The 15,901-nt window shown below is 45.8% G+C and overlaps 1 protein-coding gene across 3 annotated transcripts in view; it reads left to right on the forward strand.

Annotated features, from left to right (window-relative positions):
• Positions 1-15,901, forward strand: part of INPP5B (inositol polyphosphate-5-phosphatase B) — a 738,051-nt gene that overhangs the window by 585,472 nt on the left and 136,678 nt on the right. For all 3 annotated transcript variants that reach the window (XM_069223977.1, XM_069223978.1, XM_069223979.1), the window contains one exon: positions 1,467-1,580. In XM_069223977.1, the coding sequence (XP_069080078.1) occupies positions 1,467-1,580 (114 nt within the window). The remainder of the gene's footprint in view (positions 1-1,466; positions 1,581-15,901) is intronic.

The following is a 15,901-nucleotide window of genomic DNA, read 5'->3' on the forward strand; positions in this document are numbered from 1 at the left end:
AACAGTTTCATTGAACACTACCCAGTCAATACATTATCAATTACGTTGCACTAAGGCAAGTAATGATAGGTCGTCTCCTGGCGAACACTTCTGCATACCTTCCAGTACTGAAATCCAGTAAAACAAAATTGAAGACAAACCTGGTTCAAGTGTGCTTTATTATGTTTTAGGTTTTATATTAACTCTAAATAATGGCTGTTTATTTTGCCTGCACTTTAGATGCTCAGTTAGATTATGTTATATTTTATGTCTCCTTTTAAGCCTGCCGTAATAAAATGTGAGAGCACTCCTGTAGCTGTCTATAATTTGAGTGCTTGATTTGGTGATGATTTACTCGTGACTCCTATACAAATATAAATAAACTGCTTGGTAAACTGAAAGGCTTGCTACTTTACAAAAGTCACTAGTAAAGCAGCCACCTTATTTGTTTGTTTTCTCATTTTAAAAAATGTATTGTGTATGTGACAGCATCGTTTAGGTTGTTGCATTTGTTCATTTTATTTAGGTGACATATGTTTGCATTAGAGAAAATAACCCATTGTAGCACCAATGGCCATACCGATTGGCTTTGTCAGTACCTGTTTCCTTTTCTGCCCATGCATCACTGAAAATGTAATTTCCACCAGACTACTTGGTAGGATTCTATTAAGTAGCTCTAATTGTATCTATAATAATAATGCTTCATTTAGTAATATTAACCACAACACTTTCCTTATAGAAACTAAATGCACAAGGAAAATGAGCCATCGGCCTCAGTAGACAAATGCAGACAGAATTTGGATGTTGAGGCTCCCATCCACCTGTGTCCCTTGGTCCCTGTGCACCTGCTTTAATACTGTTATTCCCCTGATCATGATGTTCATCATAATGTATCCCAAATATTAACTAAAGAGATACTTAACTGTGTGGGAGCAGCATTCTAAAGAGGAAGGCTTTAGAATGTAGCCAGCGTTTTTATTGTTCTGGAAGACTTCTTTATCTGTCTGTTTCTTAATGTGCACTTCTGTAGATGTAGCTTTGAAGAGTTTAATACATGGTGTCAGCCTTCACTCTTGACATAAAGTAATATTTGATCAGACGGTTCAAGGTGAGTGGAAAAGGTGGGATCAATGTTATAAAAGCATACTGTGAGTTTCAAAGTCCTCTGCAAGCATCCCATTGTTACTCACAGCACTTTGTACATTATTCAAATGTGATTATACATCTATTCAGTGTTTAAACCTGCTTACCATTTAAGCACTGAAAGAAAATGTTACTTAGGATCCCCAGTGGCAGTATTCCTTTATGCCATTATGCCATTATTCATGGTTATTAGTAGAAATGGTTTCACTTACAGTATTCTGGATGTGTTATTTTTCTGTATTCTTCGTAGATTCTGGATTTTGTAAGCAGGTAAATTTCACTAAATTGAAGTCTGCTTAATTGTTTGTTACACAATAACCCAAAATAATGTGTTTATGTTTCAGACACTGATGCCACTTCAAATGATACAGTCTTACTCCGGGAATGAAAAGCCACTGGATATCCCAAAAGAGGTCTGGATGATGGTGGATCACCTCTACAAAATGGCTTTTGATCAGGTCAGCCATGGTACCTAATGCAAGCACTGGCAGGTAGAAGTCACAGAAACGTACCGTACCTCTCTTTTCACGAGGTCGCCTAACAATGATTTCTCATAGTTCTAAAATAACACTTGATACCAATAAGTTACACAGTGAAGAGGTATGAGAGGTACACATGGAACGTTCAGTTTTGAGTACTGACATTGGGCACAGGCTCACTGGATGAAACCAAGACTTTATTTTAGTTCCTTGCAAAACCAGAGAGCTGACATTTTTAGAAATGCAAGGTGTCCGTTCGTTATTGCCCCAGGTTTTATCCAACAGAGCTATGGTTAGAGCTAACCTCATAACTAATGATTCTTAGGAAAAGCTCCAGGTAGTGTTCCAGGTAGTGAAAACGTGAAAGAGTAACTTAAGGTAAGTGTAGAAGCCACTTAGACAGTATATATGACCATTATCATGTTTCTGGTTGTGTGGTTTCCAAGCTCTTATCAATTTAGGGCAGCAACATCCAGTTGGGACTAAACACATCAATGAAAGAAAATATTACTCTTCCCCCTTACTTCTGGCTACTCCTCAGGGCAGCTATGCTAAATGTAACAGTGTCAAATCCCTTTTCTTAATCTGTCTATCCTAGTTAGGCCAAATCATGCATTAGATGGGTAAATATATAGGTATTGCTTTGCTGGTACTTTCGATGCCAGCAGCCATTCCCGCTGCATTTAGAATGTGGTTCTGTAATGTGGTAAATTTCTACAGTGGTGAAAACATGCTGGTCACCGTTCTGATTATATCCAGGAGAAGAGCAGTAGTACCAAGTCATCTCCCACTTTTCCCTCTATGTCTTGCAATAGTAGCAGAGATTTTGGTTAATGGTGCACAGTAGAAAAATGCCCATTAACCACATTGTCCAGCTTTGAATCATTCGTAGATCAAAATGCTTGACTCACTGCCCATCAATGGGCTGGGAATCCTGGTAACTTGTAATAGCAGTAAAGTGTTAAAATGGCCATAGTCCTCAACAATATTGTTTATTTAGAAGTATATCGATCTCATTTGAAGCAATGTGAACTTCAGTCAATATAGGAGTAGTGATGAAACTGATAGAGACTTCTAGCTGCAGATTCCCTACCTCTGAATTCAGGCATCAGACTGGATCTGTAAAATTTTCATGAGCAGTATCCCCGTGAGCCAGTAGGTGGCATCAGTTGGCTCCACATCCGTTGTCTGCGACGTTCACGCCAGATATGACGTTGCGGGTCCTTCATAGGTGCCACCCAGGTGCGCTGAAGTTAGTTGCTTTCTTTCTGCACTAGCTAATTGCTGATCTGAAGAGAGCTACCCCTCAGTCACATTTTGACTTTTTTTCCCAACTTTTTGTCGAGACTTTTTCAAGTTTCACTCCTAGTGTGTTTAGTATGCCTTCTAGGAACATAGGATTCAAGCCCTGCAGATCCTTTCATTAAGCGATGTCTGTGATGGATCCACACTGCGTGTGTCCTTGGTGTCTAGACCACGACCCAAAGTCATGCTCCGAGTGCCGAGCCATGCATCCAAAGGCTTTGAGGGAGTGGTCCCTAAAGCTGATGACAGCCTGGTGCACGACTCCTTCCAAGTCAAGGTCCTTGTCAAGAGGAAGGTCTCAGGACCAGTCACGGAGTTCAAAGTCGTCATCGTCCCACTCCAAGTCCTTGGGACAGTCGGGTAAGTCGAGGCACAAGAAAAAATCCAAGAAGTGGAAGCGCTCTTCGACTTCTCTTCATCCGTCAGCTGATGAGATGAGGGAGCATTGACGCTCTAGGCCTCATCCTGAGGAACCTGCCCCATAGCCAACTACATTCCTCCCCGAGTTTCCAGGGACTAGAGTGTCCCCTGCTCAACTCTGAGAGTTTTATGAGGCCATGCACTTTATTTTTTGCCAGATCGACTTTGCTGGAGCGCCTTAACCCATTTGGGTTCCGAGCTGGCAGCTCCAGCCCCTGCACCAAGGAGCTCCCAGGCATCCAGTCCTGGATCTGGACCGGTGCCGGTCATACCACCTCGACGTTCCCAGACATCAGTCCAAACAATACTCCTGGTGCCGTCCCTACACACGAGCGGTGCCATCCCCATTGTAATTCCCTACTGCGACATGGAGCCGGCTGGGCGTTGTATGACGCTGTCTTCGGCGCGGCAGGAGACTTGCCTCATAGTTCGGATCCTAAGCCCTTTGCCTATGGCTAGGCTCTGGGCATATTCTGGAGGGGTCGTTCATCCCTTTAGAATGCCAGCCCCACGAAGAAATGGACTGGCTTGAAGACTTGGGTGAGGCCAGTGGACTGGACACTTCTCCAGCTACTGGCATGCTGTCTCCCCCTACCATGGTTACATAGGAGGGAGCTTCTTTCGCTATGGTGGTGAGGAGGGCAGCTGAGGTCCTGGACTTTCATCTGCCCTCAGGGGCCATCTAGACTAATCTCTTGTGAACAGGACGATTGCCACTGTCACACAGCTCCTGGGGACCCATGTTTCTTGATGCAACACCCCACCCTTGAGAGCTGGGTGGTCCAAGCCTCTGCCTACTGTGGTGATTTCTCTTTCATTCCCCCGGTCAGGGAATCCAAAATGTTGGAGTCACTTGGGAAGAAGATATTTTCTTCTGCAGCCTTGCAATGCGGTTTGTGAACACCACATGACTTTTGGGCCATTATTCCCACATGCTGAGGGATATGGTTGCACAGGTGCTACCACAGATCTCGGAAGAGACCTGGGCTGTACTCAGGCTGTTGCCGAAGGAAGAGATGCAGCAAAGTTCACAATTTGTGGCAGACTTGACAGGACGGGCTCTCTAGATACAGTTTTTTGATAGTGGCCCAGAGGCACCACACCTAGCTGAGGATGTCTGGCTTTCCAGGGGATGTACAGGCTTTTTTGATGGACACACCCTTTGATGGCACCCGTCTCTTTGGAGACAAGGCAGACTCGGCGCTCAAGCGCTTCAAGGTTTCTCGGGCTGCGGTCAGGTCCTTGGGCTTCACGCTGGCCCCTTGTCCCCCTCAATCTGCCTTTCTCACCTTTCGTGGCTATAGAAAGGTCTACCTTTGCGCCTATTCTTGATCAGCCACTGTGCCGCACATGCTACCCAGCCTCTGTGTGGCCAAGGGTGCAGGATGCATTGACCTCGTGGTCAGTGGTCTGGTCAGTCCACAGCCCCCCTTTCTCTGCAGCAGCCTCTTAACTTTTGTAGTCTGACTCGCCCCCACCATTGGTCAGTTGGTGGCAGGATTTGCCATGGCCGGCTCTGCTAGTTATCCATTACATCTGACATGTGGGTTTTGCAGATAGTCCGAAGGAACTGCACCCTCCCCTCCAAGACCACCCCTACATCCATGCCATCATCCTTCGATCGGAATACAGAGGATCATTAGTTCCTTCTCTGTGAGGAAGTTATGGCTCTCTTGGCCAAGGGAGCCATGGAGTGGCGTTCTGGTGCCAGAAGTAGGCCGTGGTTGCTATTCCCTCTACTTTCTGGTCCCCAAAAAAGACAAAGGTCTCTGCCATATTCTGAACCATTGTTCTCTCAATCTTTTCCTCAAGAAGAAGTTCAAGATGCTCACTCTGGCTCAGGTCCTATCTGCCCTGGACCAGGAGACTGAAGGGTAGCGTTGGACTTGCAGGACGGTTATTTTCAGATCCCCGTCCTGCCTACCCCCAGATTTTACTTTTGGTTCACAGTTGGTCATGAGCACTTTCAGTTCACTGTGCTCCCCTGTGGCCTTACTAGTGCCCCTCGGGTGTTCACCAAGGTGATGGTGGTGGTTACAGCTCAGCTGCAGACATCAGGGTTTTCAGTCTTCCCCTATCTCGATGCCTGGCTGTTGAAGGGGACTTCACCTCAGGCTGTCATCTCTCAACTCAAGAGTATGGGGGACCTCCTGCATTCACTGGAGTTCATTATAAACATGCCGAATTCACCCCAACTCTCTCTTAGATGCATCCTTTCATCGGAGCTGTTCTGGACACAGTGCAGTTTCAGGCCTATCCTCCCAAGCAGCAAGTCCAGGATATTCAGACTATGATACCGATGTTTCAGCCTCTTTCCTAGATTTCATTGAGAATGACTCTGAGGCTGCTGGTCCTCATGGCCTCCTGCATCCTGCTGGTAAGACATGCCAGATGGCATATGCGTGCTCTGCAGTGGGGCCTGAAGTTCAGTGGGTGCAGTATTAGGGAAATCTATCCGACAGAGCCTGGATCTCGAAGGGAACTGTGCAAGATCGGCTGTGGTGGTTAACAAAAAGCAGCTGAGTCCGAGGCAGATCCCTCTTCATTCCCCAACCAGATATGACAGTAGTGGCAGATGCATCATTTCTAAGATGGAGCAGCCACCTGGGAGAGGTGGAGATCAGAGGCATCTGATCTCTGGAGGAAACTGGACTCCACATCAACATGCTGGAGCTCCGTGTGATCCAGCTGGCATTGAAAGCCTTTCTTCCCTCTATCAAGGGAAAGATGGTACAGGTGTTCACAGAAAACACCACTCCCATGTGGTGCTGCAGGAAAAAGGACGGAGTGGGGTTGTTGACCCTTAGTCAAGAGGCTCTGCACCTCTGGACGTGGCTGGAACATCAGGGCATATGCCTGGTGGTTCATCATGTGTATGTGAAGACCAGAGCGGACAAACTTATTTGAAAATGCCTTGCGGATCACAAATGGCGTCTCCACCTGGATGTGGCACAAGGTTTCTTTCAGCAATAGGGAGACCCTTGGTTAGATCTGTTCGCCTCTGCAGAGATCGCACAGTCGGCAGTTTTGCGTGTTGGAGTTTCCAAGGCGGCAGTCGCTCAGAAACACTTCTCGTCTCCACTGGAGTTCAGATCTCCTGTACGCCTTTCCATCCATACTCCTTCTGCAAGGATTTTCCAAGAAGATCAAAAACCATTGGGCCCAAGTAATCCTGGTGGCTCCGGACTTGGCATGGAGAGTCTGGTGTCCCAAGCTGCTGAACATGAATATCGATCCTCCGATTAGATTGCCATTTTAAAATAATCTTCTGTCTCTGCAGCCAGGGAGAGCTCTCCACTTGAACATGTCCGCTCTCCACCTTCTTGCTTGGAGACTGAGCAGTGGCAGTTGACAGCTTTTGACCTGCCTCCCAAAATCTGTAACGTCATCTTGGCAGCCAGACGTCCATCCACCAAAACGATATACTTCTGTTGTTGGAAGAGATTTGTGGCATGGTACAAAGACAAGCCTGTCAACCCCCTTTTTGCCCTTCTCTCTGAGATCCTGTTGTTCATCCTCTCCTTTGCCCAGCAGGGCTCTGTTCTGGCGCTCTTGAGGGATATTGTTCTGCAATTTCTGTTTTTTTTTACAGTTGCCTGATCAGCCCTCCTTATTTGTCTCCTTTTGTACATATGTTCCTCAAAGGTCTTATACATTTTTCCTCTATCACCATTCATTATGCCCCAGTGAGATCTGAATTTGGTTCTGACCTTTCTGATGTGTGCTCCTTTTGAGCCTCTCTACAAATGTCCTCTCAGGCTCCTCACTTTGAAACCAACCTTCCGTGTGGCAGTTACCTCAGCCCTCAGAGTGAGTGAGCCGCAGGCCTTAACATCTAAGCCGCCCTACCTTTCCATCTATCCTGACAAAGTGGTGCTTCACATGAAGGCCTCTTTTCTGCCAAAAGTGGTCACATCTTTTCATATAGGCCAGTCCATCAACTTGTTTATTTTCTGTGCACCCCAACATTCTTTTAAGAAAGAGGAGAGATTCCCCTGCCTGTACCCAAAAAGAGCATTGGGGTTTCACCTTGATCATATAACACAGTTCCGGGTGGATGACCAACTCTTTGTAGGGTATGTGGGTGTGAGGAAAGGTTGAGCAGTGGAGAAGTGGACCATCTCTAGATGGGTCGTGCTCTGCATTAAGATCTGCTACCCACTGGCCAGGAAGCAACCCCCTCAGAGTTTTCACACTCATTCTGCCCCAGCTAAAGCTGCAAATGCTGCATTAGCATGTGGAGTTTCAATCCTGGACATCTGCGAGGCAGTAATGTGGGCATCTCTGCACACATGTACCAAACAATACTGCTTGGGCAGTCGGGCCCATAGGGTTGGGCACTTTGCCCTTTTGGTCCTTCAGGACTTTCTAGTTTGAACTTGTTCACAGACCCACTTCCTGGGATGGCATTGTTTGGTTATCTATTCAGTGGTAAGGAATCTGAAGCTAGAAGTATCTATCAGATGGACAAGTTACTTACCTTCAGTATTGCCTTATCTGGGACAGACTATATCTAACTGCAGATTTCTTACCCACTCACCCATCATCCCCGCTCTCTGAACTGATTTATAGGGGCAGGGAATCCCCTTTCAGGACCTTAGCTTTGACACAACCAGTAGTCCGTGTTCTTCATGGCTCTGCATTTCTGGCGTGGAAAGTAGCAAAGAGAAACTGACGTGGGCGTGCCTGGTTGGCGCCTATATAGGACCCGTGATGTCATGTCCGTTGTGGATGATGCTGACGATAGAAGCAGAGCCAATCGCCGCCATCTACTGGCGCACAGGGGTACTGCTCACGAAAATATCCCAGATCGAGTCTGATGCCTGGGAAAAATTCAAATGTGAGGAATCTGCAGCTAGATATAATCTTTACCAAATAAGGCGTTACTAAAGGTGAGTAACTTGTCCTCTACTCTTCCTTGGCCACTACAGCTCAGATTTCTACTGCATGTCATGCATGAGGTAATTCCAGAGAAGAGCTCTATTCTAACCTGTTTTTGACCTTATACTTGTTACTCCTTGATGTCCATTTCATCACCTCTGGACTTCAGCAAGTAATATCTTTAGCTTTGTTCAAATTGTGAGTTGTTTTAAGGCAGTTTCTGAGATTTTCATCTCCTCACTGGCCCAGAGTACTGCTAACTGTCACTAACTGACACTACGGTTGAAAAAGATCTCTCTACAAGTCGTGCTTAGATTGCATACAGAATATCTGTACTGATAGCCTCACGATTAGTGTTTTATTGCCTTCTTTCCACTCATGAAATTCCTTGCAGCAATAACTGAAAGAGGTTTCTATCATAGACCCTTAAGGACAGAGATTATAGGTAGGCTTTTAACTTGCTAGAAAAGAAGAGGATTCCCCCTTCTACAGGAGAAGCCCTTTCATCTGGGAAAAACCACTAAGCACTTTCACAAAGATGGCTAAAAAAAGAACCACATAGACCTTCCACATAAAAAGCATTAAAAAAGAACAAAGCCAAGACCGAAAGAAGCTGTTGACTATCCCGCAGGGCTTATCTTGTTCCCCCTCAACTTTTAAATACCTGGGAATTGAGATATTCCCCTCTATGGACAGCCTTCAGGAGTTTTGCTTGCTGGGACTGTTTCGTAGACCCCGGAAATGTAAGGTTGGTTCTTGATTCTTGGATCTGGCTCTAGTGTTAGCTAGGAGAAGAATTGCAATGGCTTGAAAGTCGACAGCAGGGCCAGTGTTTGGTACTTGGATGCAGGATGCCACCGTATGAGCTAGGGCTGAGAAGATGGCCCTGATTCATGATGTCGTTAGAGGAGTGCAGCAACGTCCAATAGCGGGGTTGTGGTCAGAAGTATTGAAGGCTTGGGAACACCCAGAGACTTCTGCAGAAGAGGCTCAGACAGCATAGAACGTTGGCAGAGTGGGACGAGGGAGACTCCCCTGGAGAGCCAAAAGAAGGAAAGAATGGACTCTAAGCGTAACACCCAGTGGTGCCCTTTGGAAACCCTCCCCATATATTAGATAATAGCTCTGCCGGCCATGTTGCCCCCCACCTGCCCCGAAATTGCTGGAATTGCCATCTCCACCTCTGGAAACCTAAGGGTCTCCTATAGGTCTTTATGAAGATATCCTCCTTCTCTTTATCTGTTATGTGGCCCTTCTTACTACGAATTGGCATGTGCGACCCCCAAGATAGTTTGGTCTGTCATTAGTTTACAATATGGAGGCATCTGTGATTCCCCTCTTTCATACACCTGAGACTTAATCTACATGAAAGTGAGACATGGAAGGACCGTGTGACTTCTTTCAAAGCTTTACATATTCTGGGTTTTTGGTCATGACTAAGGTGAGACATGAAGGGTGGAAAAAGAAAGGCATTGTCTCCAAGTAATTTTTTATAATGGATCTTCAAACTATACGTCACCCTTATCACAAAAGAAAAGTTTGGGACCATTGATGATATATCTGATGTTTCCCATATGTAAATCATGTTCTTTGGAATGATAGGTACAGACTGAGATGTCAAGATTTGAATGTAAAGATTGTCTGAAATACAAATAAACATATGTTTTTAAGAAAAGCATTAATAGGAGGAACGACATGCACAACACATTGGGTAAAATTCCAGTGCTCTGACATCCTCTCAGACATGCCGCCAAGCCTTCTATGATCAAGTTTTCATCCCTAATGAAAAAGGTTTTATCAGTGGATACTATCAGGTCCACTGCCACCTCACCAGTAAAATCCATTGGCAGCTTCCCATCGTGGGCAACCAAGAAGCTGCTCTTGCCGACAGTCCCTTCAACAACAACCTTCACCGATGACAACACGATCAGTGAGCCATGTGATGATATTCACCTTCCTGTCGACTGTTCTATCAATGACAATTACAATGTTCCCATCGATGGGAGCGGCTACTATACTATCAAAAACGGCTACATCAATGACAGAAATTCTAGCTTTGTCTTTCCTGCATTTTCTGTTGAAGGTTTCCATGCACCTCCCACTGCTCATGCTAGACTCAGAGTTTGAAGCAGATATCAATGACCTTGAGCAAGCATCTGATGCAACCTATTGTTTTGTGCTTGGGCACATGTTCTGTGTACCTCTTTATAAAAAGAAGGCATATGCCGAGAGGAATATCAGCCTCAGATCTTTACAGATGAAGTCCACCCAAGAAATTATTTCAAAACTTGCAAGCCCCTACATGGAGCCTCCAATAATGCAGCTTCCTGCGGCTTTCATGGTCATGCTACACAAATGATGGACACATTCCAGAGGTTACTACCTCACCAACCTTAAATGCCAATTCACCTACCTCCTTGGCACACTGATACCACAACGTCCTTTATGTGTACAACTACCTCCTATATAGCTTCAACAAGAGATGCCTCCAGACTGCCCGGCCCCTGCCTACTGCCATAACACCAGCCTCAATTCCATGCCCTGTCTCATCGATACATCTGTCAGATTTGAAGGAATAAGAGAAAGAAGGGCAGAATGATAATGTAGCCCTGGATGTCAAAGATTGTGAGACTACTTTGGGGGTCATTACGACCCTGGCGGCCGGCGGTATGTTGGTGGTAACACCGGCAACAGGCTGACGGTGTTCCGCCAGCAATTATGACCGTGGCGGAATTGCCATACCGCCGGCCCCTCCATTTTCCCGCCAGGATTCCGCCTGGCGTCATAATCCCCAGGGCAGCGGTGCAAGCACCGCTGCCCTGGGTATTATGAGTCCCCGACCGCCGGCCTATCCATGGCGGTACACACCGCCATGGAAACGCCGGCGGTAAGGGGACTTGGGGTGCCCGTGGGGACCCCTGCACTGCCCATGCACTTGGCATGGGCGGTGCAGGGGCCCCCAGGCATAGCCCCGTTGCGCATTTCCCTGCCCGAATTTCGGGCAGTGAAATGCGCGACGGGTGCTACTGCACCCGCTGCACATCAGCATTGCCGACGGCTCTATTACGAGCCGGTTGCAATGTTGATGTGACATTTCCGCTGGGCCAGCGGACGGTAATGTCATAATAGGGAGACAGAAATACCACCGGCAATGGCGGTATTCTGTCTCCCACGGCCTCGGCGGTCTTTTGAAAAGACCGCCTAGGTCGTAATGACCCCCATTGTGTCTAAAGAAGTCAACAAATCAGCAACACAATCCTAATTCTTTCTCTCAGATGACATTGCTGCCTTTTATTCTCTACTGGAAAGAGTGCCAAAGACGTTTGACCTGCCTATAACTTACAGGGAGCGGCAGTTTTTTAATGATTTCAGGAACCAGTCTGCAGCTACTAAATCCATCGCCTTCTAATCCTTCCTGTCGGCAGAAGAAATGCAGGGCATCATGCTTTGCTGGCCACTAACAGCTCGACTCTATCATTCTGAACATGACTCAATGTTGATCATGTCACTCCAACTTAAGCAACTCCAAACAAGAATGGCAGCCACATAGACAATGTAGGACAGCGAGTCAGCTCTATGGCAGCAACATCCATTAAAGATGCAAATGCTTTCACCATCCTTCAACAAGATGTTCACCAGATGTGTCACAACATTTTGTCCCTTGTCAACTTGATCCCTGGAGGACAGACGAGAAGAAGGTAAGGCCATTGTCGAGTAAGGCACTAATGCATCAGCTACCTACATCAACTCAACAATGGATATTTCCAAAACAAGCTTCTGTCAACTTGCAGCAACAGCAGTCCTGCGCAGACTGGGATGGTTTTGTTCAACAACTTTCCACCCAGAAGGCCAGGGAAAATTGTAGGCTATGTCTTTGGATAGTCATGCTTTGTTTTTCGATAACATGTTGATGACACCCTGCAGAACATCAAGACGGACACAGCAAACGCCCTAGGAGCTTTACCATACAGTTGCCCCATCTTCACTCATGGATCAAGAAGATTCAGAGCCTATAGAGTATTGCCCAACTTGTAGGCCATGAAATATATTATTCCAAAATAGATATTATTAAATAGGGTATGACTAAGTTCACTATTCTGTTAGAGGCCAAGGCTAAGACAAAGCATCAACAAAGGGAAAAGGAGTGTTCCATCCATGCTCCCAGGACAACCAGAAGAAAGCTTTATTCTTACCAACTGCCCAACTACTTACCTAAGTACTTCAGGCCAGAGGGCGACTCTCTCCTCTTACCCCCATTTAGGAAGCAGTAACATGATATTGTGGCTTCTTCAAATAGTGGCATCCACACTGGAAAGAACATCATATGCATCTGCAAGAAATTTGTATCATTCTCCTAAAAGGAGCCATAGAGAAGGATCAAAAAACTAAAAACAAATTGTACACCAGATCCTTTTAGGTAAAGAAACAATCAGGCCAGTGGAGACCAATACTGATGCTCTCGGAAGGGGAGTAGCTCGTCTCCCTGGATCTTCAGGATGCATATTTTCATATTCCAATACATCCAAATTGCGGACAGTTCTTGTGTATTCCAGTGGTGGGGCAGCACTACAAATTAAGGTCTCCTCCATTCAGATTAAAATCTGCACCCTGAATCTTTGCAAAACACCTGGCACTGGTAGCTGCCTTCCATCAAAGACAAGGATAAAATGTATACCCATACTTGAATGGCTGACTGGTCAAAGCTCCAACAGAAAAAAAGTAATAACATAAAAACCCAACACAAAAAAAGTCCTAAACCAATTTAGAAAAATAAAGTAAATTTCAATAAATAAAATGGTACCAGAATTACAAAAATCCAATCAGTAAAATTGGGAATATTCAGTTTCAAAGTTTAAGGCAGATATAGCACCTAAAAGCACAAAGTGCCACTCGGAGTCATCAGCTTGTGCTATACCAGGAGAAAGTCGCAAGTTTAGGCAGACCACCATGGAGCACATGCTGAGTACAGGAACCAGGTTAGTTGGTCTAAAAAAGTTACCTTCTCAAAGTCTGACATGAAGAGTTCTGTTCATAGTGGAGGAGGCCGCAAGGAGCAGGAAGAGCATTGTGGATGGAAGTTGCTGTAGAGTGAAGCTTGGGCGTCATAGACTATTGTTGCTGGAGCTGTGAGTTGGAGGTCACCGCAGGCTGTCTTTGCTGTAACGCAAAGTGCAGATCTTGCATTGCCTGTCACTGTTCTGCAAAGAGTGGAGTGTACTGGAGCTTCCTGTTGGCAGTCCTCGTGGGCAGCACAGTCTCAGCATGAACAGGCCCATTCGCTGTCCCGAAGAGCCCAAAACATCACAATTTCATCTTTCTTGTAGAGGACTGCACTCTGATTCCAGCCAAGGGTCCGGGACCTGAAGCGGCACAGAACTCACTCTAGCAGAGGCCAGGAGAGCTCAGGCTGGCCCAGTTGCAGGTCCAGGCAGGCCCACTTCCAACAGGTCAGCTAGGCAGTCGCAGGGAGGCCTCTGGACCTTGTTGTGTCCCTGTATGTCAGAACAGGATGTCATCTAACTGACCCTTGGAGTCACTCAGGTTAGCCTGGGGTGAATGAGAAGGTCAAGTTTTCCTTCTTAGAGACCAAGGAGTGCCTCAAGCAGCACAGCAGCCCTCTGGGGAGCAAGGTAGGCCTAAAGCAGCAGGGCGGTCCTCTGGGGAAAAAGACAGTCCTCCTTCTGTAGTGTCCGAAGGTCCAGGAGTGTGCATAAGAGGTGTTCTTAGATTATAACATTTATATTTGCTGGCAGCCTTTAAAGTGAGGGGATTCCCTGTACTTTACCCACATCTATTTCTGGAAAGTTTTTCCTTTCCCTGTCAAGGCTCCAAGAAGTCTGTGATGACAAAAGACTAGTGTCAGGCTCCTTTGTGTGCTGGAGACAAGCCCTTTGTAAGTGTAAGTGGGGCAAGGAATAGCTCTGGCACTAGCCATCCAGGCAGGATGGCCCATCCTATGTACACCCAGTCCTATTTGTCTCACTTTCTGGCAGAATTACATAGCCCCCAAAAGTAGAGCCATTACATGCCCAAACATATTTGTACTTTCCCCCATTCAAAAGTTAACATTTAATAATGTAGTAATATAACCCAATGTTGCCCAGTGGGAGAGGTTGGCCTTACGGTAGCCAATAACAAATATTGGTGTTTTTCATTTCTAGGACATGTGAAGCTTAATACAACATATCCTGCTTTTTTAAATACAGTGCACCCTTCCACATAGGCCTATAGGGCCTACCTAAATTGTGACTTATACATATATTAAAAAAGATGGTTTAGGCCAGGCAAAAGTTTATTTTGCTAGTTGAAATGGCAGTTTAAAACTGGACTAAATTGCAGTGGCAGACATGAGACATGTTCAAGGTGCTACTAAAGTGGGTGGTGCAATGAGTGCTGCATGCCCACTAGTAGCATTTAATTTACAGGCCTTTGGATACATGTAGTCCCAGTTTACTAGGGACATACGAGTAAACGAATTTGCCTATCAGGTGTAGGCCAGTTTTATCATGATTTAGGGAGCAAGCCCAAGGACTTTAGCACTTAGTAGTAGTAGTAAAATACACAGAGTCCTAAGGCCAACAAAAACGAGTTTAGCAAAACAGGAGGGATGAAGGCAAAAGGTTTATGGGATATTATTTCTTACAGAAAAAAGGAATGACGTTAAGCATCGAGAAATTGTCTATCCACCCAGTGACAAGACTTCGATTCCTGTGTAAGCAGGGCCAGTGAAATAACTCAGCAGGAGAAAACACTGGAAAGCATAGTTTTTGTCTATTTGGTAGCTCAGCAGCTGAATAAATACTGATAGGCACTGATCTCAAAAGGTTTGGAAAAAACAAGGAAACTACTGAAATCCACAAAAACACACACTGAAAACAGGACAGCCTACATCTGCATAAAGGAAGAATATTAAATTCCATTTGTCCCGCCAAAGCAATCCCCCAACCATAGAGCCTCCTCTAACCTATGAGGCCAGTGATTACAAAGCTAGCACAAACATCACGGGTGACAGGGGGCAACCCTGCCTAGTTTCCCTGCCCAGTTAGACCGGACTGGACATCACTCAGTTGACCCATAACCTAGCCAATGGTTGCATGTAGAGAAGCTCGACCCTCCACCTGTAGCTGGGGCAGAAGCCCATCTTTGTCAACACTTCAAACATATATTGCTTTTCCAGTGTGTCAAACACTCTAGTTGTTTCTAAGGACATCACCAGCATACGTTCCTGCACTCCACTCCTGCACTCAGTACACCCATATAGCCTTCAAAGATTGAGTTTTGTTCCCCTGTTTAATATAGAGTCTGATAGGTCCGGATGGACTAAGGCAATATGACGCATTGCAATCTTGATGCTGGGACTTTTGCAAGGATCTAAGCCTCAGCATTTAATAGTGAAATAGGCCTACATGAGGCAGTTATCATGTGGCATGACCTCTATCATTATTACCACTATTGTCTCTAGTCATTGATCATATGAGAGCTGTCTCCTGCTCTGCGCCTCCTCAAACATATGAAGCATGTGAGTTGTCAGCTTACTGGCCATGCTTTTATACACCTCCATAGACATACCATTCGGCCCTGTCCCTTTGCTTGATTACAATCCCCTGACCACCGTGTTGATTTCATCTGCTGTTGCCAACAACGGACACAGAGTCTACCGGCGCCACCTGACGGTGCACAAGGGTACTGATCGT

Source organism: Pleurodeles waltl, chromosome 3_1 (assembly GCF_031143425.1).
Source record: "Pleurodeles waltl isolate 20211129_DDA chromosome 3_1, aPleWal1.hap1.20221129, whole genome shotgun sequence".
Lineage (NCBI taxonomy): Eukaryota > Metazoa > Chordata > Amphibia > Caudata > Salamandridae > Pleurodeles > Pleurodeles waltl.